The following is a 23,388-nucleotide window of genomic DNA, read 5'->3' on the forward strand; positions in this document are numbered from 1 at the left end:
AAACATTTTTAGAAAGTGAGGTTCTTAAGAATTTGCTATTGCACTTCTTTTTTGAGAAACGACAATCTGGAAGAAACAACGGGTCGGGTACAACTAAAGAACTGTAAAAGTTTATAACACAAAGCCCTTCATAGTACGGGTGAAGGTTTCTGGAAGAAAATCAGAGTTATATATTGTTCCGTTAATGTTTTGGAAAAAGCAATTATGTCAACAAAGTTAGGGGAAATTAGAAAGAAAACCTATAATACTCTTATTCTGAAAGTGATTTTGAAACATTTCCGGTATTTTCCAGTTTTCCATTACCAGACCTCAACGGCGCCTTGTCGTGGCGTCATAACTCCGCGTCAAGCTTATTAGCTAGCTAAGTAGCGACTTCTCGAAGGTGCGGAGCTAACGTCCACTAACCGTTAGCCGGGTAATCTTTGCCTGAAATACAGAGACAGCTGGTAAGAACTGCGCACTAACGTGTAATTTACAGTGTCACGACAGTTACCTAAATGTGGAATTAGTGTTGTAGTTAACGGAATGGGATTAGCTTAGCAAGCTAGCCTTTGAAATCGTGCCGTTGTGATTCGGAGAACACGTCACGCCGAACTCCGTCTAAATCTCCGACGAAACATTTTCACATCGTCTCTGATTTACTCTACAAGTCTGTTAATAACAATATCAAGGACGTGTTGTTAACTGTTAGGAGGCATACTTTAATTCGGCATACATTAATTACGTCAGATTTTTCTCTAAATGACGTCACTACAGGATTTAGTAACTAGTTCAACCGTTTGTCAGCTTCTTATTTCAACCTGCTTTTGAGTTTCAAAACACGCAGAGGTGAAGACACGTAACTAACTGTTAAACACACAACGTGGGTATTAAATATGAACAATTTAATGTTTTCAGTATTGCTCTGTGGGGAAGTTAAAGGATGATTATCATTCATGTTTTATTGACATTATTTAGTGAGAACTTGTTACCAAATAAGTCACAAATATACCCGAATTTTCCTAAAAACAACCAATATTCCTTATACAAAACACCACCCTTTCAACTACTTACACATGATGACGATCCAAGGCAGGGTTAAAGTGGCAGATTGGTAGTTGAGGTTTTGTATGTGAAGTGAAACTACATGAGAGCCAGCAGGCTAACTGATTAGCAACCAGCTTACTGTGTGTCCGGAACATGACCTCAGAGGGAAACCTTTTCTCCTCCAGTCACAGCTTTCACCTGCTCAATGCTAACTGTTGTTATCATGTTGTAGTGATCATAACCCGGTGTTAGCTTGTGTTAGCTTGTGTTAGCGTCACTGTGAGTCATGTCGAGTTGAACTGAGATGCTAGAATCTTCTAAAAGCAGAGTCACTAAACCTCAGAGTCCGAGACGCCCAAGACAAATCTGAGTGTAGTCTGAGTGTAGTCCCCATTACCCCAAAGTTTAGTGAGTTCAGATCCAATAGGAGCTTCAGTTTGATCACTTTAATATGTTTATTTAAAGATGTTTAATGCAGGGCCGTTTCTAGCCTTTTTGGGGCCCCTGTGCAAGATGCTGTATGAGGACCCCTATTTTGTTGAACTACATAGAAGGGATTCCAAACTTCAGTTTAGATGACAGCCTGTCCTAACAGCAAAGATAAGAGCGAGCGTCAGCAACAAAATCATCTTTATTCTCGTTACTATTAAAGGTCCCATATTCTTCTTCTTCTGGTTTTATATGCTCTGTAGTGTGTTTTCAAAGTGTCCTGTGCATGTTTAGTCACATCTATGTGCAAAAATTTAAATTCTGCGGAAACGCGGCTTCTCCTACGTCCTCCTGTTAGCTGTAGCATTAGCTGCATGTAACGCTCGGTTCTAGCCCCCCTCGATAAAAATGTGTCAGTGCGACGTCATTGTCAGTGTGAGCTCACTGATCTAAGCCCATTGGCTCGTTGTGGCCCAGAAGCTCATGTTGAGATTTCCGAGACGCGTTCTGAGCAACTGACCAATAACGACAGAGTGGATCTGCAGACCAATCAGAGCAGACTTGGCCCACGTGGGGTCTAACAGTGTGGGCTCAACAGAGCGTAGCTGACGGACTCAGAGCGTAGAGGGAGCAAGGAGGAGCAGTACATGAAAACAGACACTTTTTTAGAACTTTATCTATTGTGAACGTACAAAAGTAGGAACATAGATTAAATATATGAACCCCAAAAAGGGCAGAATATGACCTCTTTAAGTGTCCTAACTGCCTGAGAGAGACGCAGCGGGCCGATGTGGAGCAGCATTTTTACCACAAACGTGTTTTCCTCTCGGTCGCCTGCATTTTCTCCCTCAACAGAGCTTGTTAGCTTCTTGTAAAAAATTATCGGTGCATTAATAATATCCACAGCCGTGATTAAAATGTTAACCTTTGACCTGTGTCAACACCGGAGAAAAACCTTGGCCCTTTCCGAATTGTCACAGTTCAGTAGTCAGTACTTTTCAGTAGGAGTTTCAGTAGACTGAACTCTATATAATAATATAATATAATGTAATAATATTATAATATAATGTAATGTAATAATATAATAATGTAATGTAATAATATAATAATGTAATGTAATAATATAATATAATAATATAATGTAATGTAATGTAATATAATAATATAATATAATATCCACAGTTCAGTAGTCAGTACTTTTCAGTAGGAGTTTCAGTAGTCTGAACTCTCGTGGTCATTCAGAGGTCATTTTTTGGGTCCACCTCAGTATACTGAACATTTCAGTATGGATACTAACTTCCTGGTTTTATGCAGTATGGATCGGATGAATCCTTTCAGGAAATGAATTGTATTTTACCCACAATGCTGTGCGAAATTAAACGTAAATCATCACGTCACGTCACGTCCGCCTCCAAATCAAAACAAACGAGCGTGGATTAATTTAATACATTTTTAATCTACAGTTAAAGTCCCGACTGAAATCACTACTTTAAATTAACAACAGAAAATATAACAAATGTCTGCATTATTATAAAACCTTTCCCCCTCTATTTAAATAATGATTTCACTATTTAAATGAGTCTTTATTGGTTTATTTTATATTCTGTATATTACTGTCTTTACTTTGTTCTTTATGTACTGTATGTTATTTAGTTATTTAATCTTTTACTTGATTTACATTGTGATATTGTTTTTTGTTTACCTGACTGTATATGAGCATTACTCTTCTTGAATAAAGCTAAACAAAAAAAAAAAACGGGTGGATGCGGCCGGTTCTGGAAACGTAAATGACGTCACTTCCTTACTGAATGAATCAGAAGTAGGAACAAATATCTGCCTACTGTGTGCGCATACTAAACAGTATACAGCAGATAGTAGGTACTAAACAGTATACAGCAGATAGTAGGTACTAAACAGTATACAGCAGATAGTAGATACTAAACAGTATACAGCAGATAGTAGATACTAAACAGTAAACAGCAGATAGTAGGTACTAAACAGTAAACAGCAGATAGTAGGTACTAAACAGTAAACAGCAGATAGTAGGTACTAAACAGTATACAACAGATAGTAGGTACTAAACAGTAAACAGCAGATAGTAGATACTAAACAGTAAACAGCAGATAGTAGGTACTAAACAGTAAACAGCAGATAGTAGGTACTAAACAGCAGATAGTAGATACTAAACAGTAAACAGCAGATAGTAGATACTAAACAGTAAACAGCAGATAGTAGGTACTAAACAGTATACAGCAGATAGTAGGTACTAAACAGTATACAGCAGATAGTAGGTACTAAACAGTAAACAGCAGATAGTAGGTACTAAACAGTAAACAGCAGATAGTAGATACTAAACAGTAAACAGCAGATAGTAGATACTAAACAGTATACAGCAGATAGTAGATACTAAACAGTATACAGCAGATAGTAGGTACTAAACAGTAAACAGCAGATAGTAGGTACTAAACAGTATACAGCAGATAGTAGATACTAAACAGTATACAGTACAGATAGTAGGTACTAAACAGTATACAGCAGATAGTAGATACTAAACAGTATACAGCAGATAGTAGATACTAAACAGTATACAGCAGATAGTAGATACTAAACAGTATACAGTACAGATAGTAGGTACTAAACAGTATACAGCAGATAGTAGATACTAAACAGTTAACAGCAGATAGTAGATACTAAACAGTATACAGCAGATAGTAGATACTAAACAGTAAACAGCAGATAGTAGATACTAAACAGTATACAGCAGATAGTAGATACTAAACAGTAAATAGTAGATACTAAACAGTATACAGCAGATAGTAGGTACTAAACAGTAAACAGCACAGATAGTAGGTACTAAACAGTAAACAGCACAGATAGTAGGTACTAAACAGTATACAGCAGATAGTAGGTACTAAACAGTAAACAGCACAGATAGTAGGTACTAAACAGTAAACAGCACAGATAGTAGGTACTAAACAGTAAACAGCAGATAGTAGGTACTAAACAGTAAACAGCAGATAGTAGATACTAAACAGTATACAGCAGATAGTAGGTACTAAACAGTATACAGCAGATAGTAGGTACTAAACAGTATACAGCAGATAGTAGATACTAAACAGTAAACAGCAGATAGTAGGTACTAAACAGTAAACAGCACAGATAGTAGATACTAAACAGTATACAGCAGATAGTAGGTACTAAACAGTAAACAGCACAGATAGTAGGTACTAAACAGTAAACAGCACAGATAGTAGGTACTAAACAGTAAACAGCAGATAGTAGGTACTAAACAGTAAACAGCAGATAGTAGATACTAAACAGTATACAGCAGATAGTAGGTACTAAACAGTATACAGCAGATAGTAGGTACTAAACAGTATACAGCAGATAGTAGATACTAAACAGTAAACAGCAGATAGTAGATACTAAACAGCAGATAGTAGGTACTAAACAGTATACAGCAGATAGTAGGTACTAAACAGTAAACAGCAGATAGTATATAGTAGATACTAAACAGTATACAGCAGATAGTAGGTACTAAACAGTAAACAGCAGACAGTAGGTACTAAACAGCAGATAGTAGATATTAAATAGTAGATACTAAACAGTATACAGCAGATAGTAGATACTAAACAGCAGATAGTAGATACTAAACAGTAAACAGCAGATAGTAGATACTAAATAGTAGATACTAAACAGTATACAGCAGATAGTAGATACTAAACAGCAGATAGTAGATACTAAATAGTAGATACTAAACAGTATACAGCAGATAGTAGGTACTAAACAGTAAACAGCAGATAGTAGATACTAAATAGTAGATACTAAACAGTATACAGCAGATAGTAGGTACTAAACAGTAAACAGCAGATAGTAGGTACTAAACAGTATACAGCAGATAGTAGGTACTAAACAGTAAACAGCAGATAGTAGATACTAAATAGTAGATACTAAACAGTATACAGCAGATAGTAGATACTAAATAGTAGATACTAAACAGTAAACAGCAGATAGTAGATACTAAACAGTATACAGCAGATAGTAGGTACTAAACAGTAAACAGCAGACAGTAGGTACTAAACAGCAGATAGTAGATATTAAATAGTAGATACTAAACAGTATACAGAAGATAGTAGATACTAAACAGTAAATAGTAGATACTAAACAGTATACAGCAGATAGTAGATACTAAACAGTAAACAGCAGATAGTAGATACTAAACAGTAAATAGTAGATACTAAATAGTAGATACTAAACAGTATACAGCAGATAGTAGGTACTAAACAGTAAACAGCAGATAGTAGATACTAAATAGTAGATACTAAACAGTATACAGCAGATAGTAGGTACTAAACAGTAAACAGCAGATAGTAGATACTAAATAGTAGATACTAAACAGTATACAGCAGATAGTAGATACTAAACAGTAAACAGCAGATAGTAGATACTAAATAGTAGATACTAAACAGTATACAGCAGATAGTAGGTACTAAACAGTAAACAGCAGATAGTAGATACTAAATAGTAGATACTAAACAGTATACAGCAGATAGTAGGTACTAAACAGTATACAGCAGATAGTAGGTACTAAACAGTAAACAGCAGATAGTAGGTACTAAACAGTATACAGCAGATAGTAGATACTAAACAGTAAACAGCAGATAGTAGATACTAAACAGTATACAGCAGATAGTAGGTACTAAACAGTAAACAGCAGATAGTAGATACTAAACAGTATACAGCAGATAGTAGATACTAAACAGCAGATAGTAGATACTAAACAGTAAACAGCAGATAGTAGATACTAAATAGTAGATACTAAACAGTATACAGCAGATAGTAGGTACTAAACAGTAAACAGCAGACAGTAGGTACTAAACAGCAGATAGTAGATACTAAACAGTATACAGCAGATAGTAGATACTAAACAGTATACAGCAGATAGTAGATACTAAACAGTAAACAGCAGATAGTAGATACTAAATAGTAGATACTAAACAGTATACAGCAGATAGTAGGTACTAAACAGTAAACAGCAGATAGTAGGTACTAAACAGTAAACAGCAGATAGTATATACTAAATAGTAGATACTAAACAGTATACAGCAGATAGTAGATACTAAACAGCAGATAGTAGATACTAAACAGTAAACAGCAGATAGTAGATACTAAATAGTAGATACTAAACAGTATACAGCAGATAGTAGGTACTAAACAGTAAACAGCAGACAGTAGGTACTAAACAGTAAACAGCAGATAGTAGGTACTAAACAGTATACAGCAGATAGTAGGTACTAAACAGTATACAGCAGATAGTAGGTACTAAACAGTATACAGCAGATAGTAGATACTAAACAGTATATAGTAGATACTAAACAGTAAACAGCAGATAGTAGCTACTAAACAGTATACAGCAGATAGTAGGTACTAAACAGTATACAGCACAGATAGTAGGTACTAAACAGTAAACAGCAGATAGTAGGTACTAAACAGTATACAGCAGATAGTAGATACTAAACAGTATACAGCAGATAGTAGGTACTAAACAGTATACAGCACGGATAGTAGGTACTAAACAGTATACAGCAGATAGTAGATACTAAACAGTATACAGCAGATAGTAGGTACTAAACAGTATACAGCAGATAGTAGGTACTAAACAGTATACAGCAGATAGTAGATACTAAACAGTATACAGCAGATAGTAGGTACTAAACAGTATACAGCACAGATAGTAGGTACTAAACAGTAAACAGCAGATAGTAGGTACTAAACAGTATACAGCAGATAGTAGATACTAAACAGTATATAGTAGATACTAAACAGTAAACAGCAGATAGTAGCTACTAAACAGTATACAGCAGATAGTAGATACTAAACAGTATACAGCAGATAGTAGGTACTAAACAGTATACAGCAGATAGTAGGTACTAAACAGTATACAGCAGATAGTAGATACTAAACAGTATACAGCAGATAGTAGGTACTAAACAGTATACAGCACAGATAGTAGGTACTAAACAGTAAACAGCAGATAGTAGGTACTAAACAGTATACAGCAGATAGTAGATACTAAACAGTATATAGTAGATACTAAACAGTAAACAGCAGATAGTAGCTACTAAACAGTATACAGCAGATAGTAGATACTAAACAGTATATAGTAGATACTAAACAGTAAACAGCAGATAGTAGGTACTAAACAGTATACAGCAGATAGTAGATACTAAACAGTATATAGTAGATACTAAACAGTATACAGCAGATAGTAGGTACTAAACAGTAAACAGCAGACAGTAGGTACTAAACAGCAGATAGTAGATACTAAACAGTATACAGCAGATAGTAGATACTAAACAGTATACAGCAGATAGTAGATACTAAACAGTAAACAGCAGATAGTAGATACTAAATAGTAGATACTAAACAGTATACAGCAGATAGTAGGTACTAAACAGTAAACAGCAGATAGTAGGTACTAAACAGTAAACAGCAGATAGTAGATACTAAATAGTAGATACTAAACAGTATACAGCAGATAGTAGATACTAAACAGCAGATAGTAGATACTAAACAGTAAACAGCAGATAGTAGATACTAAATAGTAGATACTAAACAGTATACAGCAGATAGTAGGTACTAAACAGTAAACAGCAGACAGTAGGTACTAAACAGCAGATAGTAGATATTAAATAGTAGATACTAAACAGTATACAGCAGATAGTAGATACTAAACAGTAAACAGCAGATAGTAGATACTAAACAGTATACAGCAGATAGTAGGTACTAAACAGTATACTGCAGATAGTAGACAGTAAACAGCAGATAGTAGGTACTAAACAGTATACAGCAGATAGTAGGTACTAAACAGTAAACAGCAGATAGTAAGTACTAAACAGTATACAGCAGATAGTAGGTACTAAACAGTATACTGCAGATACTAAACAGTAAACAGCAGATAGTAGGTACTAAACAGTATACAGCAGATAGTAGGTACTAAACAGTATACTGCAGATACTAAACAGTATACTGCAGATACTAAACAGTAAACAGCAGATAGTAGGTACTAAACAGTATACAGCAGATAGTAGGTACTAAACAGTATACAGCAGATAGTAGATACTAAACAGTATACAGCACAGATAGTAGGTACTAAACAGTATACAGCAGATAGTAGGTACTAAACAGTGTACAGCAGATAGTAGGTACTAAACAGTAAACAGCAGATAGTAGGTACTAAACAGTATACAGCAGATAGTAGATACTAAACAGTAAACAGCAGATAGTAGGTACTAAACAGTATACAGCAGATAGTAGGTACTAAACAGTATACAGCAGATAGTAGGTACTAAACAGTATACAGCAGATAGTAGGTACTAAACAGTATACAGCAGATAGTAGGTACTAAACAGTAAACAGCACAGATAGTAGGTACTAAACAGTAAACAGCAGATAGTAGGTACTAAACAGTAAACAGCAGATAGTAGGTACTAAACAGTAAACAGCAGATAGTAGGTACTAAACAGTAAACAGCAGATAGTAGGTACTAAACAGTATACAGCACAGATAGTAGGTACTAAACAGTATACAGCACAGATAGTAGGTACTAAACAGTATACAGCACAGATAGTAGGTACTAAACAGTATACAGCAGATAGTAGATACTAAACAGTATATAGTAGATACTAAACAGTAAACAGCAGATAGTAGGTACTAAACAGTATACAGCAGATAGTAGGTACTAAACAGTATATAGTAGATACTAAACAGTAAACAGCAGATAGTAGGTACTAAACAGTATACAGCAGATAGTAGGTACTAAACAGTATACAGCAGATAGTAGGTACTAAACAGTAAACAGCACAGATAGTAGGTACTAAACAGTAAACAGCAGATAGTAGGTACTAAACAGTAAACAGCAGATAGTAGGTACTAAACAGTATACAGCAGATAGTAGGTACTAAACAGTATACAGCACAGATAGTAGGTACTAAACAGTATACAGCACAGATAGTAGGTACTAAACAGTATACAGCAGATAGTAGATACTAAACAGTATATAGTAGATATTAAACAGTAAACAGCAGATAGTAGGTACTAAACAGTAAACAGCAGATAGTAGCTACTAAACAGTATACAGCAGATAGTAGGTACTAAACAGTATACAGCACAGATAGTAGGTACTAAACAGTAAACAGCAGATAGTAGGTACTAAACAGTAAACAGCAGATAGTAGGTACTAAACAGTATACAGCAGATAGTAGGTACTAAACAGTATACAGCAGATAGTAGGTACTAAACAGTATACAGCAGATAGTAGATACTAAACAGTATATAGTAGATACTAAACAGTAAACAGCAGATAGTAGCTACTAAACAGTATACAGCAGATAGTAGGTACTAAACAGTATACAGCACAGATAGTAGGTACTAAACAGTAAACAGCAGATAGTAGGTACTAAACAGTATACAGCAGATAGTAGATACTAAACAGTATACAGCAGATAGTAGGTACTAAACAGTATACAGCACGGATAGTAGGTACTAAACAGTATACAGCAGATAGTAGATACTAAACAGTATACAGCAGATAGTAGGTACTAAACAGTATACAGCAGATAGTAGGTACTAAACAGTATACAGCAGATAGTAGATACTAAACAGTATACAGCAGATAGTAGGTACTAAACAGTATACAGCACAGATAGTAGGTACTAAACAGTAAACAGCAGATAGTAGGTACTAAACAGTATACAGCAGATAGTAGATACTAAACAGTATATAGTAGATACTAAACAGTAAACAGCAGATAGTAGCTACTAAACAGTATACAGCAGATAGTAGATACTAAACAGTATACAGCAGATAGTAGGTACTAAACAGTATACAGCAGATAGTAGGTACTAAACAGTATACAGCAGATAGTAGATACTAAACAGTATACAGCAGATAGTAGGTACTAAACAGTATACAGCACAGATAGTAGGTACTAAACAGTAAACAGCAGATAGTAGGTACTAAACAGTATACAGCAGATAGTAGATACTAAACAGTATATAGTAGATACTAAACAGTAAACAGCAGATAGTAGCTACTAAACAGTATACAGCAGATAGTAGATACTAAACAGTATATAGTAGATACTAAACAGTAAACAGCAGATAGTAGGTACTAAACAGTATACAGCAGATAGTAGATACTAAACAGTATATAGTAGATACTAAACAGTATACAGCAGATAGTAGGTACTAAACAGTATACAGCACAGATAGTAGATACTAAACAGTATACAGCAGATAGTAGGTACTAAACAGTAAACAGCAGATAGTAGATACTAAATAGTAGATACTAAACAGTATACAGCAGATAGTAGGTACTAAACAGTAAACAGCAGACAGTAGGTACTAAACAGCAGATAGTAGATACTAAACAGTATACAGCAGATAGTAGATACTAAACAGTATACAGCAGATAGTAGATACTAAACAGTAAACAGCAGATAGTAGATACTAAATAGTAGATACTAAACAGTATACAGCAGATAGTAGGTACTAAACAGTAAACAGCAGATAGTAGGTACTAAACAGTAAACAGCAGATAGTATATACTAAATAGTAGATACTAAACAGTATACAGCAGATAGTAGATACTAAACAGCAGATAGTAGATACTAAACAGTAAACAGCAGATAGTAGATACTAAATAGTAGATACTAAACAGTATACAGCAGATAGTAGGTACTAAACAGTAAACAGCAGACAGTAGGTACTAAACAGTAAACAGCAGATAGTAGGTACTAAACAGTATACAGCAGATAGTAGGTACTAAACAGTATACAGCAGATAGTAGGTACTAAACAGTATACAGCAGATAGTAGATACTAAACAGTATATAGTAGATACTAAACAGTAAACAGCAGATAGTAGCTACTAAACAGTATACAGCAGATAGTAGGTACTAAACAGTATACAGCACAGATAGTAGGTACTAAACAGTAAACAGCAGATAGTAGGTACTAAACAGTATACAGCAGATAGTAGATACTAAACAGTATACAGCAGATAGTAGGTACTAAACAGTATACAGCACGGATAGTAGGTACTAAACAGTATACAGCAGATAGTAGATACTAAACAGTATACAGCAGATAGTAGGTACTAAACAGTATACAGCAGATAGTAGGTACTAAACAGTATACAGCAGATAGTAGATACTAAACAGTATACAGCAGATAGTAGGTACTAAACAGTATACAGCACAGATAGTAGGTACTAAACAGTAAACAGCAGATAGTAGGTACTAAACAGTATACAGCAGATAGTAGATACTAAACAGTATATAGTAGATACTAAACAGTAAACAGCAGATAGTAGCTACTAAACAGTATACAGCAGATAGTAGGTACTAAACAGTATACAGCAGATAGTAGGTACTAAACAGTATACAGCAGATAGTAGATACTAAACAGTATACAGCAGATAGTAGGTACTAAACAGTATACAGCACAGATAGTAGGTACTAAACAGTAAACAGCAGATAGTAGGTACTAAACAGTATACAGCAGATAGTAGATACTAAACAGTATATAGTAGATACTAAACAGTAAACAGCAGATAGTAGCTACTAAACAGTATACAGCAGATAGTAGATACTAAACAGTATATAGTAGATACTAAACAGTAAACAGCAGATAGTAGGTACTAAACAGTATACAGCAGATAGTAGATACTAAACAGTATATAGTAGATACTAAACAGTATACAGCAGATAGTAGGTACTAAACAGTAAACAGCAGACAGTAGGTACTAAACAGCAGATAGTAGATACTAAACAGTATACAGCAGATAGTAGATACTAAACAGTATACAGCAGATAGTAGATACTAAACAGTAAACAGCAGATAGTAGATACTAAATAGTAGATACTAAACAGTATACAGCAGATAGTAGGTACTAAACAGTAAACAGCAGATAGTAGGTACTAAACAGTAAACAGCAGATAGTAGATACTAAATAGTAGATACTAAACAGTATACAGCAGATAGTAGATACTAAACAGCAGATAGTAGATACTAAACAGTAAACAGCAGATAGTAGATACTAAATAGTAGATAGTAGATATTAAATAGTAGATACTAAACAGTATACAGCAGATAGTAGATACTAAACAGTAAACAGCAGATAGTAGATACTAAACAGTATACAGCAGATAGTAGGTACTAAACAGTATACTGCAGATAGTAGACAGTAAACAGCAGATAGTAGGTACTAAACAGTATACAGCAGATAGTAGGTACTAAACAGTAAACAGCAGATAGTAAGTACTAAACAGTATACAGCAGATAGTAGGTACTAAACAGTATACTGCAGATACTAAACAGTAAACAGCAGATAGTAGGTACTAAACAGTATACAGCAGATAGTAAGTACTAAACAGTATACAGCAGATAGTAGGTACTAAACAGTATACTGCAGATACTAAACAGTATACTGCAGATACTAAACAGTAAACAGCAGATAGTAGGTACTAAACAGTATACAGCAGATAGTAGGTACTAAACAGTATACAGCAGATAGTAGATACTAAACAGTATACAGCACAGATAGTAGGTACTAAACAGTATACAGCAGATAGTAGGTACTAAACAGTGTACAGCAGATAGTAGGTACTAAACAGTAAACAGCAGATAGTAGGTACTAAACAGTATACAGCAGATAGTAGATACTAAACAGTAAACAGCAGATAGTAGGTACTAAACAGTATACAGCAGATAGTAGGTACTAAACAGTATACAGCAGATAGTAGGTACTAAACAGTATACAGCAGATAGTAGGTACTAAACAGTATACAGCAGATAGTAGGTACTAAACAGTAAACAGCACAGATAGTAGGTACTAAACAGTAAACAGCAGATAGTAGGTACTAAACAGTAAACAGCAGATAGTAGGTACTAAACAGTAAACAGCAGATAGTAGGTACTAAACAGTAAACAGCAGATAGTAGGTACTAAACAGTATACAGCACAGATAGTAGGTACTAAACAGTATACAGCACAGATAGTAGGTACTAAACAGTATACAGCACAGATAGTAGGTACTAAACAGTATACAGCAGATAGTAGATACTAAACAGTATATAGTAGATACTAAACAGTAAACAGCAGATAGTAGGTACTAAACAGTATACAGCAGATAGTAGGTACTAAACAGTATATAGTAGATACTAAACAGTAAACAGCAGATAGTAGGTACTAAACAGTATACAGCAGATAGTAGGTACTAAACAGTATACAGCAGATAGTAGGTACTAAACAGTAAACAGCACAGATAGTAGGTACTAAACAGTAAACAGCAGATAGTAGGTACTAAACAGTAAACAGCAGATAGTAGGTACTAAACAGTATACAGCAGATAGTAGGTACTAAACAGTATACAGCACAGATAGTAGGTACTAAACAGTATACAGCACAGATAGTAGGTACTAAACAGTATACAGCAGATAGTAGATACTAAACAGTATATAGTAGATATTAAACAGTAAACAGCAGATAGTAGGTACTAAACAGTAAACAGCAGATAGTAGCTACTAAACAGTATACAGCAGATAGTAGGTACTAAACAGTATACAGCACAGATAGTAGGTACTAAACAGTAAACAGCAGATAGTAGGTACTAAACAGTAAACAGCAGATAGTAGGTACTAAACAGTATACAGCAGATAGTAGGTACTAAACAGTATACAGCAGATAGTAGGTACTAAACAGTATACAGCAGATAGTAGATACTAAACAGTATATAGTAGATACTAAACAGTAAACAGCAGATAGTAGCTACTAAACAGTATACAGCAGATAGTAGGTACTAAACAGTATACAGCACAGATAGTAGGTACTAAACAGTAAACAGCAGATAGTAGGTACTAAACAGTATACAGCAGATAGTAGATACTAAACAGTATACAGCAGATAGTAGGTACTAAACAGTATACAGCACGGATAGTAGGTACTAAACAGTATACAGCAGATAGTAGATACTAAACAGTATACAGCAGATAGTAGGTACTAAACAGTATACAGCAGATAGTAGGTACTAAACAGTATACAGCAGATAGTAGATACTAAACAGTATACAGCAGATAGTAGGTACTAAACAGTATACAGCACAGATAGTAGGTACTAAACAGTAAACAGCAGATAGTAGGTACTAAACAGTATACAGCAGATAGTAGATACTAAACAGTATATAGTAGATACTAAACAGTAAACAGCAGATAGTAGCTACTAAACAGTATACAGCAGATAGTAGATACTAAACAGTATACAGCAGATAGTAGGTACTAAACAGTATACAGCAGATAGTAGGTACTAAACAGTATACAGCAGATAGTAGATACTAAACAGTATACAGCAGATAGTAGGTACTAAACAGTATACAGCACAGATAGTAGGTACTAAACAGTAAACAGCAGATAGTAGGTACTAAACAGTATACAGCAGATAGTAGATACTAAACAGTATATAGTAGATACTAAACAGTAAACAGCAGATAGTAGCTACTAAACAGTATACAGCAGATAGTAGATACTAAACAGTATATAGTAGATACTAAACAGTAAACAGCAGATAGTAGGTACTAAACAGTATACAGCAGATAGTAGATACTAAACAGTATATAGTAGATACTAAACAGTATACAGCAGATAGTAGGTACTAAACAGTATACAGCAGATAGTAGATACTAAACAGTATATAGTAGATACTAAACAGTATACAGCAGATAGTAGGTACTAAACAGTATACAGCAGATAGTAGATACTAAACAGTATATAGTAGATACTAAACAGTATACAGCAGATAGTAGGTACTAAACAGTATACAGCAGATAGTAGATACTAAACAGTAAACAGCAGATAGTAGCTACTAAACAGTATACAGCAGATAGTAGGTACTAAACAGTATACAGCACAGATAGTAGGTACTAAACAGTATACAGCAGATAGTAGATACTAAACAGTATATAGTAGATACTAAACAGTAAACAGCAGATAGTAGGTACTAAACAGTATACAGTACAGATAGTATATACTAAACAGTAAACAGCAGATAGTAGATACTAAACAGCAGATAGTAGATACTAAACAGTATACAGCAGATAGTAGGTACTAAACAGTAAACAGCAGATAGTAGGTACTAAACAGTATACAGCAGATAGTAGGTACTAAACAGTATACAGCAGATAGTAGATACTAAACAGTAAACAGCAGATAGTAGGTACTAAACAGTAAACAGCAGATAGTAGATACTAAACAGTAAACAGCAGATAGTAGATACTAAACAGTATACAGCAGATAGTAGGTACTAAACAGTATACAGCAGATAGTAGGTACTAAACAGTAAACAGCAGATAGTAGATACTAAACAGTATACAGCAGATAGTAGGTACTAAACAGTATACAGCAGATAGTAGATACTAAACAGTAAACAGCAGATAGTAGATACTAAACAGTAAACAGCAGATAGTAGATACTAAACAGTAAACAGCAGATAGTAGATACTAAACAGTAAACAGCAGATAGTAGGTACTAAACAGTATACAGTACAGATAGTAGATACTAAACAGTATACAGTACAGATAGTAGGTAATAAACAGTAAACAGCAGATAGTAGGTACTAAACAGTATACAGTACAGATAGTAGATACTAAACAGTATACAGTACAGATAGTAGGTAATAAACAGTAAACAGCAGATAGTAGGCCCTTGTTTCGCTCACTGCAAGCCGTTCAGCGACTAGCCTCTGAGTTTTGTCATTTGAGTCGACAGCTCGTCAACACAAAGCACCACACATCAATTTGCCCAACCTTCAAAATAAGAGCACCATCATGTCTTAATGTTTACAAGAGGAAACTGAAATTCCCAGACCAGAGAATAAAATATTAAATTCATGCAGCAACCTTTAGTCAAAACATGACTGAAGATCTGTAAGAACAAATTCATCTTTGTTACTCGATCCTTAAAAAAAAAAGATTGATTTGTTTTCCAACAAGTAGTATCAAAAAGTTTGACATCTTTATTAGCTGGTTGACGTCTCTTCTTGTCGTGTGCAGGGTCTCTCTCCTCCGTGTCCACAGAGAGGTCTGAACCTCCGTCACCATGACAGACAACAAGCGCCTCGCCTTCTCCATCATCCAGTTCCTCCACGATCAGATGCAGTCAGGGAATCTGACCTCGGGGGCTCAGGAGAGTCTGGAAGGTGGGATAATAGGATAATACTTTATTGATCCCCAGAGGGGAAATTCGGGCGTTACAGCAGCACAGACAAGAAGCTCGAAAATACAAAATACACATTAAGCAGAATAAATAAAAATAAAATCAAAATTAAAATAAAAATAAGAATAAAATATAAAAATTAAAAAAAATTTTTTTAAAAAACAAGGTGAGTCAGGTGAGTCCTCCTCATGACACAGGATGTACACAGAACAGCAGGATGGGACATGTTGTGGTCGGACTGTCAGGATACCTGGATTTAAAACTTAGACACGATAACCTGAGGGAGGAAAAGCGTGCAGACAGTCTATGGTCGTGCACCGATGAGGGAGTTTGTACCACAATGAAATGTTGCTTGAATTAAGATAAGGATAGGATAATACTTTATTAATCCCCAGAGGGGAAATTTGGACATTGCAGCAGCAAGACAGAGAAAGAAGTAATACAAAATTCACAGGATAGACAAGATAAATATAGATAGAAACAACAATAGGATGTATATATAAATTAATATAAATGTAGAACACTCAAACATATCAAAGTAGACTGTGGGGAGAGTTTGCTGCTTTACACTTAAAAATGTTAAAAGAAGGACGAAGTCTGGTACAGTTGAACGCACTATTAGACATGGCTGATTATTTCTGAGGTTCAACTTCTCCAACAGAGTGAGACCTCTTCTCTTATAATCCGTCGTCTTATCTCAGCTAAGCTCCCATTCACATGAAATCCATCATTTACGCTTATGGAATACTTAGAATCAAACCGTCCGTCTTTAGACGAAGTAGCTCCTTCAAAATAAGACCAGAGTCTCTCTCATCAAGGACTCTGATCTGGATCAGGGCCAAACCCTCTGAAAGGAAACACCCCAGGCTGTGATAATGTCAGGGTGGACTGTAGATCCTGTTCTGGGAGTGTCCTCTCTGTCTCTGCGTGCTGAAGAGTGCTCGCCTTTTTTTTTTTTTCAGTTGCTGTTCAGTGTTTGGAGACAGCGTTTGAAGTTTCCACCGACGACCAGAGCCTCGCCGTCCCCATGTCGTTACCGGAGATCTTCGCATCGGCCACAGCAAAGGTAGACTCTCTGACACGGTGTGAATAGGACCGCTGCAGTTCCTGTCTGAGGTTTATCCAGGAGATGTATTTCTGCCGTCTTTTAAAAAGCAGAGTGTGACTCGTGTTCTGTGTGTTTGTCTCAGTTTCCAGAAGAGTCGCAGGTCAACAACAACGCCACTCAGAACAGCCTCACTGAGGAACAGAGATCCGAGGCCGAGATACTCAAAACGGACGGTAAACTGACGACCACGATGATGATGAGGAGGAGGAAAGATCTGAATAAAGACGCTCCTGCTGCATTTTATTTCTTTCCTGAAGTTTCTCTTCAGTAAAAATCCGCCTGGTTTTGTTTTTCTCTCGTCGGCAGGAAACGACCAAATGAAAGTGGAGAACTTCTCAGCTGCAGTTGAGTTCTACTCGAAGGCCATCGCCATCAACCCTCAGAACGCCGTCTACTACTGCAACAGGTCAGTGAGCCGTCTGAAACACTTCTACTCTAACACAGCAAACTCCTGCCGCCTGTCAGGAAGGTCTGGAGGGACTTTTAGTAGATTTGGTTTCTTCTTTTTATAGATGTTTTGTTCCACGTTCTCTGTCCAGTTAAACAGAGTGAAGCTGACCACACACTTGACCATTTTGGGCCACCAGTTCGACGATTGGGGCGAGGGGTGAAGACAGATTGTGGTGTGTGGTGTCACTACGTGTATTTATCTGCTCCCCATCGAGTCGGAGCCTCCCCGATCTGGAATCATAAAATACCTGCAGCAGCCAATGAGAGCAAGCAAAGAATTTACCCACCCATCTTTTCCATTACTGTCAGAATAATAACGGTTTCTGTTATCTCAAAGACACACAGACACTCACAGAGACATGCCTCTTAATATTATATTATCTACAGGTCCAGCTCTCACTCAGGCTCAGATGATAGAGTTTAAATATGAACTGCAGGTCAGGAGATGACTGTGTGTGTGTGTGTGTGTGTGTGCGTGTGTGTGCGCGCGTGCGTGCGTGCGCGTGCGCGTGCGTGCGTGCGCGTGCGTGTGTGTGTCAGGGTTAAACTGGGATTTAAACTTAAGGACAAAAAGTCCTGCGGTGCTTTAGTTTTTCCTCTAATGTTTCTTTTCATTTCATACCACCTCTGTGTGTGTGTCTCTCTCTCTCTCTCCATATTTCACACAGATGATTTCTCTAAAACTGAAGTCAAAGGTTAAATGTTTGTTTGTTGCAGGGCTGCAGCGTACAGTAAACTGGGGAACTATGCTGGAGCGGTGCAGGACTGTGAACGCGCCATCAGCATCGACCCAAGCTACAGCAAAGCCTACGGGAGGATGGGGTAAGAAACCAGCGCCGCCGTGTGCGTCTAACGTAATGTTGCTTCTCAGTTTGACACAAACATGAGGACAGAGAAATGCAGAGGTGACGATCACAGAGTTATAAAAACATCTGGAATCCGATGAGCTCGGTGTTCTGCATGAGACAGAGTCGTGTAGCTGCAGTTTGTTACACAGATGAGAAGCCAGCACCAGAAATGAAAAGTAAAATAAATCAGTATATTTTGAAGAGCTGAGCATGCCTTGTTCTTGTTCCTGCTTTGACTCGTGATGTGTTCACTGTCCTCTCTTTGTGTCGTTGTTTGCAGTTTGGCTCTGGCCAGCCTTAACAAACACACAGAAGCAGCCACTTACTATAAGAAAGCTCTGGAGCTCGACCCCGACAACGACACGTACAAAACCAACCTGAAGATCGCAGAGGAGAAGATGGAGACGTCCAGTCCAGTAAGAGCAGAAGGAGAGAGAGAGGGAGAGAGAGGGTGATGTGAAGTGATGAGTTTGTGCTAATCTCTCTCTCTCTCTCTCTCTCTCTCTCTCTCTCTGTCACCTTCTCTCTCACTCCCTCTCTCTCCCTCTCTCTCTCCCCCCCTCTATCTCTCTCTCTCTCTCCCCCCCCCCCTCTGTCTCTCACTCCCTCTCTCTCCCTCTCTCTCTCTCTCACAGACGGGGGGGATGGGGGGAGTGGACCTGGCTGGCCTGCTCAGTAACCCTGGCTTCATGAACATGGTGAGCTCTCAGATAGTTTCCTGTCTACTTTCAGTCTGAGAACAGATGATGCAGGTAGAGGTAGAGAGTGATGAATAGATTCAAGAGTATGAAATGGAATATAGATTTCTAAAAGACGAGGTAGTAAATAAAACCTGTCCCTGTGTGTCTCTGCAGGCGTCCTCTCTGATGAACAATCCTCAGGTTCAGCAGCTGTGAGTTCACTTCCTTTCTCTCTGGGATTTTGAGCCTTTCTTCTTCTTCTCTGGTTTTCTAAATAAACTCCCCGTCTCCTCTCTTTTCTAGGATGTCAGGGATGATGTCAGGAGCATACGGCGGGGTGGGTGGAGCCGGAGGAGGATTAGGAGCAGGACTTGGAGGAGGTCTTGGAGGAGGTCTTGGAGGAGGTCTTGGAGGAGGTCTTGGAGGAGGTCTTGGAGGAGGTCTTGGAGGATTTGGAGGAGGAGCACCTCCACCACCTGCTGCAGCCACTGGAGCTGCTGCTGCTGCGGCCACTGGAGCTGCTTCTGCTGCAGCCACTGGAGCTGCTGGGGCCGCCGGGCCCGGAGATTTATCAGGACTGATCCAGGCGTACGTACCCGAGCAGAGACCTGATGCTTTGTAAGATACTCAGGAGGGAGGCAGGTGCATAACCTCTGTTCTCTGTTTGTGTTGCAGAGGTCAGCAGTTTGCTCAGCAGATGCAGCAGCAGAACCCTGAACTCATCGAACAGCTGAGGAGTCAAATCCGCAACCGAACGCCCAGCGCGGGAAACGAGGAACAGCCATGACACTCAGTCAATACCGTAAATATAATAAAATATCTATACAGTTAATATCACACTGACTTCCACCTGCAGTCTGTGCAGCCTGACTTATTAAAGTGATGTGTAACGGTCCCTCTCTGTCTGTGTTCCAGGTCGGACAGATGTGTGTGTGTCTGTGTGTGAGTGTGTGTGTGTGGAGGAGGAGGAGAACAGCGGGATCGTTTGTAACTCAAAGGACTCAAAGGAAGATTTTTCTGTTTTTTTTTTTTTTTGTTCCATCACTGATTTTTTTTTCCTGCACGAGAGATTGAGACACCGCCGCTGCGTTCAGGAGCCACGTCACCAAAACAAACAAACAAACAAACAGGCACTTGATGCAGCTCTGTGTGTTTTTAAGAAGAACATTTTGACGTCACACTTTGATATCAGACAGATTCATAATGAAGGTTAAACATGTTCTTCTTAAAACAACACAGTGAAAATTTTACATGTTTGTTCAGAACCCCTGTTGATGACGATATCTGAGGTGTGTGTGTGTGTGTGTGTGTGTGTGTGTGTGTGTGTGTGTGTGTGTGTGTGTGTGTGTGTGTGTGTGTGTGTGTGTGTGTGTGTGTGTGTGTGTGTGTGTGTGTGTGTGTGTGTGTGTGTGTGTGTGTGTGTGTGTGTGTGTGTGTGTGTGTGTGTGTGTGTGTGTGTGTGTGTGTGTGTGTGTGTGTGTGTGTGTGTGTGTGTGTGTGTGTGTGTGTGAGAGATTAGGGGTAAGTCTAGAGAGAGAGAGCTGTTCAAACAGTCTTGAAATTAAAAAGAGCATCTCAACATTTTACACCCTCCTCCCGTCTGATGTCTGTTGATTCACCTCAAAGATATTCAGGCGTTCCCAACCTCGGGTTCACGACCCCATATCGGGTCTCGTGGACTTGAAATGCGGTCCCCTGATATTTCCACTTATTGATCAATAAACATGTATTATCTCGTCTCTCGTCCGTGCTTCATGCATGACTCTCCAGCCTTGTTAATAACGCTCACCTGGCTGTTTATATAACTCGATCTCGTACAGAGAAAAATAAATCCTCCCTCTGTGCACAGATCTCATCCCCACTTTTCTGCCTCTGCGCTCGATAAGAAACATGAAATAACCTCAGACCTCGTCCACACGTAGACGTGAAGTGTTTTCTGTGTTTTGACCTTTCATACACAAACTGTGTTTCAGGTTTCTGTAAACTCTCCTTTAATAAAACTCCTTCCAGGGTGAAGATGTTCAGAGACTCAGGTTAAGGTGTTTCTGTGTAGATGTCACGCTGTGCGCCGGTTTCTCCTCCGTGTGACGTCATCGTGCGACGCTGTCTCTTTAGTCTTCATGAGATTAGTGCGATGGCAGACGTAACCAAACTAGCGCTGGTGCTAACGATGCTAACTGGACTTATTACACGCTCACACATACACACACAGTTAAGCCCTGACGATACTCGATTTTAACTACATGTACACGAACGCACGTCATCAGCCCTGCGTGTCCTGCGTTGGTTGTGCTCGTCCTAATAAATGAACGCTACGCGTTGGCTAGATGCGATATGTGTAGAGTGTATGAGACCAGATGTGACGACTTTGAGACACCAGAGAGCTGCTACAACAATGGTGGAAAGTTTAGAAGAAAAGTTAACAGATGTAGTGTTCGACGCCCCGCACTATGATGTCATTGTCGTTGCATAGCAACAAACATGCGCGCCAAAATAGCCGGCGACAGATCAGCTCTACTTCTGTGTTTTTTCATGTAAACATTTACGTTCCCGACGCAGCATGTTGTTTATGTTTACAGCGTGGTTAAAAAGCGAGAACGGAGGTCACTGCTGCTTCATATGACGCTCCTCCCACCACTCAAACTCCGCCCCCCACTTCAGCAGTTTAGGACGAGAGCCGGTCTGACTTCTGGCTGGCGTGCTCATGACAGCTGTTACGTTTTTATGCTTTATGTGGACGAAGATGTTTTTGAGAATTGAGCGTGTGTGGACCAAAAGCTCAGTTTAAAAAGAATTCCCGCCTACGTGTGGTCGACGCCTCGATGTGCTCTAATATGAATGTTTACCTGCAACCAGTTGGAAGGAAAACTATCTGGGCAGGTATCTGGGGTCCCTGGAGTTTTGTGAAGTCAAAGGAAGGTCAGGGGTCAAAAAAGGTTTGGGAACCACCGCCCTCATTCACAGCAAAGCTGCTTCATGTTTAACACCGGTTTAAAAGGAAACACATTTCTATATAAACCACAGGAAGTCCTGAATGTTCTGTGAGTGTTAACGGTAAACATGTATGTAAAATATTAAAAGTATGAAATATTCCTCTGCTGTTCATTCTGTCATTGGATTATGACTCCACAGTGGGAGCTGCTCGAGCTCGTTCATGTAAAAATAATGAGACCGATGATGATTTTCATTCTGGGTTAATCTGCTTATTTCTCCCATTACATCATCGATTGTTCGGTTTTTAAAAAAAGGCAAGAAATGTTCTGTCAGAACGACTCAGCTCAGGGCGCAAAGTGACACCTTAACAACCATACAGACCTCTGAGGTGGCTGTGGATCAGTTGGTTGGTCGAGGGTTCGATCCCCAGCAACGTGTCCTTGGGCAAGACAAATAACCTCAAGTTGCTCCTGCTGCTTCGTTAGCTGTAAAAACAGGCTTTTTAGAATGGGTGTGTATGTGACTTCCTGTGCTTCTGCAGCCAGCCTCTAGTGGACACTCCAGGAACTGCAGGATGTTACACTTCAGCATCAGCTTCATTATTCAACACCGGAGGATGATGCTTGGTGCACGAAAGCATGAACAA

At 38.0% G+C, this 23,388-nt stretch overlaps 1 protein-coding gene across 1 annotated transcript; it reads left to right on the top strand.

Annotated features, from left to right (window-relative positions):
• The first annotated feature begins 304 nt into the window (after positions 1 to 304).
• On the top strand, positions 305 to 22,900 carry LOC132967214 (small glutamine-rich tetratricopeptide repeat-containing protein alpha-like). Its single transcript, XM_061034076.1, has 13 exons — positions 305 to 446; positions 16,560 to 16,705; positions 17,685 to 17,788; positions 17,913 to 18,003; positions 18,137 to 18,236; positions 18,998 to 19,102; positions 19,409 to 19,544; positions 19,764 to 19,826; positions 19,983 to 20,020; positions 20,112 to 20,396; positions 20,484 to 20,610; positions 20,724 to 21,165; positions 21,328 to 22,900. Exons 2-11 carry the CDS (start codon positions 16,606 to 16,608, stop codon positions 20,593 to 20,595), a joined length of 1,134 nt encoding a protein of 377 aa, XP_060890059.1. The 5' UTR covers positions 305 to 446; positions 16,560 to 16,605; the 3' UTR covers positions 20,596 to 20,610; positions 20,724 to 21,165; positions 21,328 to 22,900.
• Positions 22,901 to 23,388: the final 488 nt, after the last annotated feature.

Source organism: Labrus mixtus, unplaced genomic scaffold, assembly GCF_963584025.1.
Source record: "Labrus mixtus unplaced genomic scaffold, fLabMix1.1 SCAFFOLD_142, whole genome shotgun sequence".
Lineage (NCBI taxonomy): Eukaryota > Metazoa > Chordata > Actinopteri > Labriformes > Labridae > Labrus > Labrus mixtus.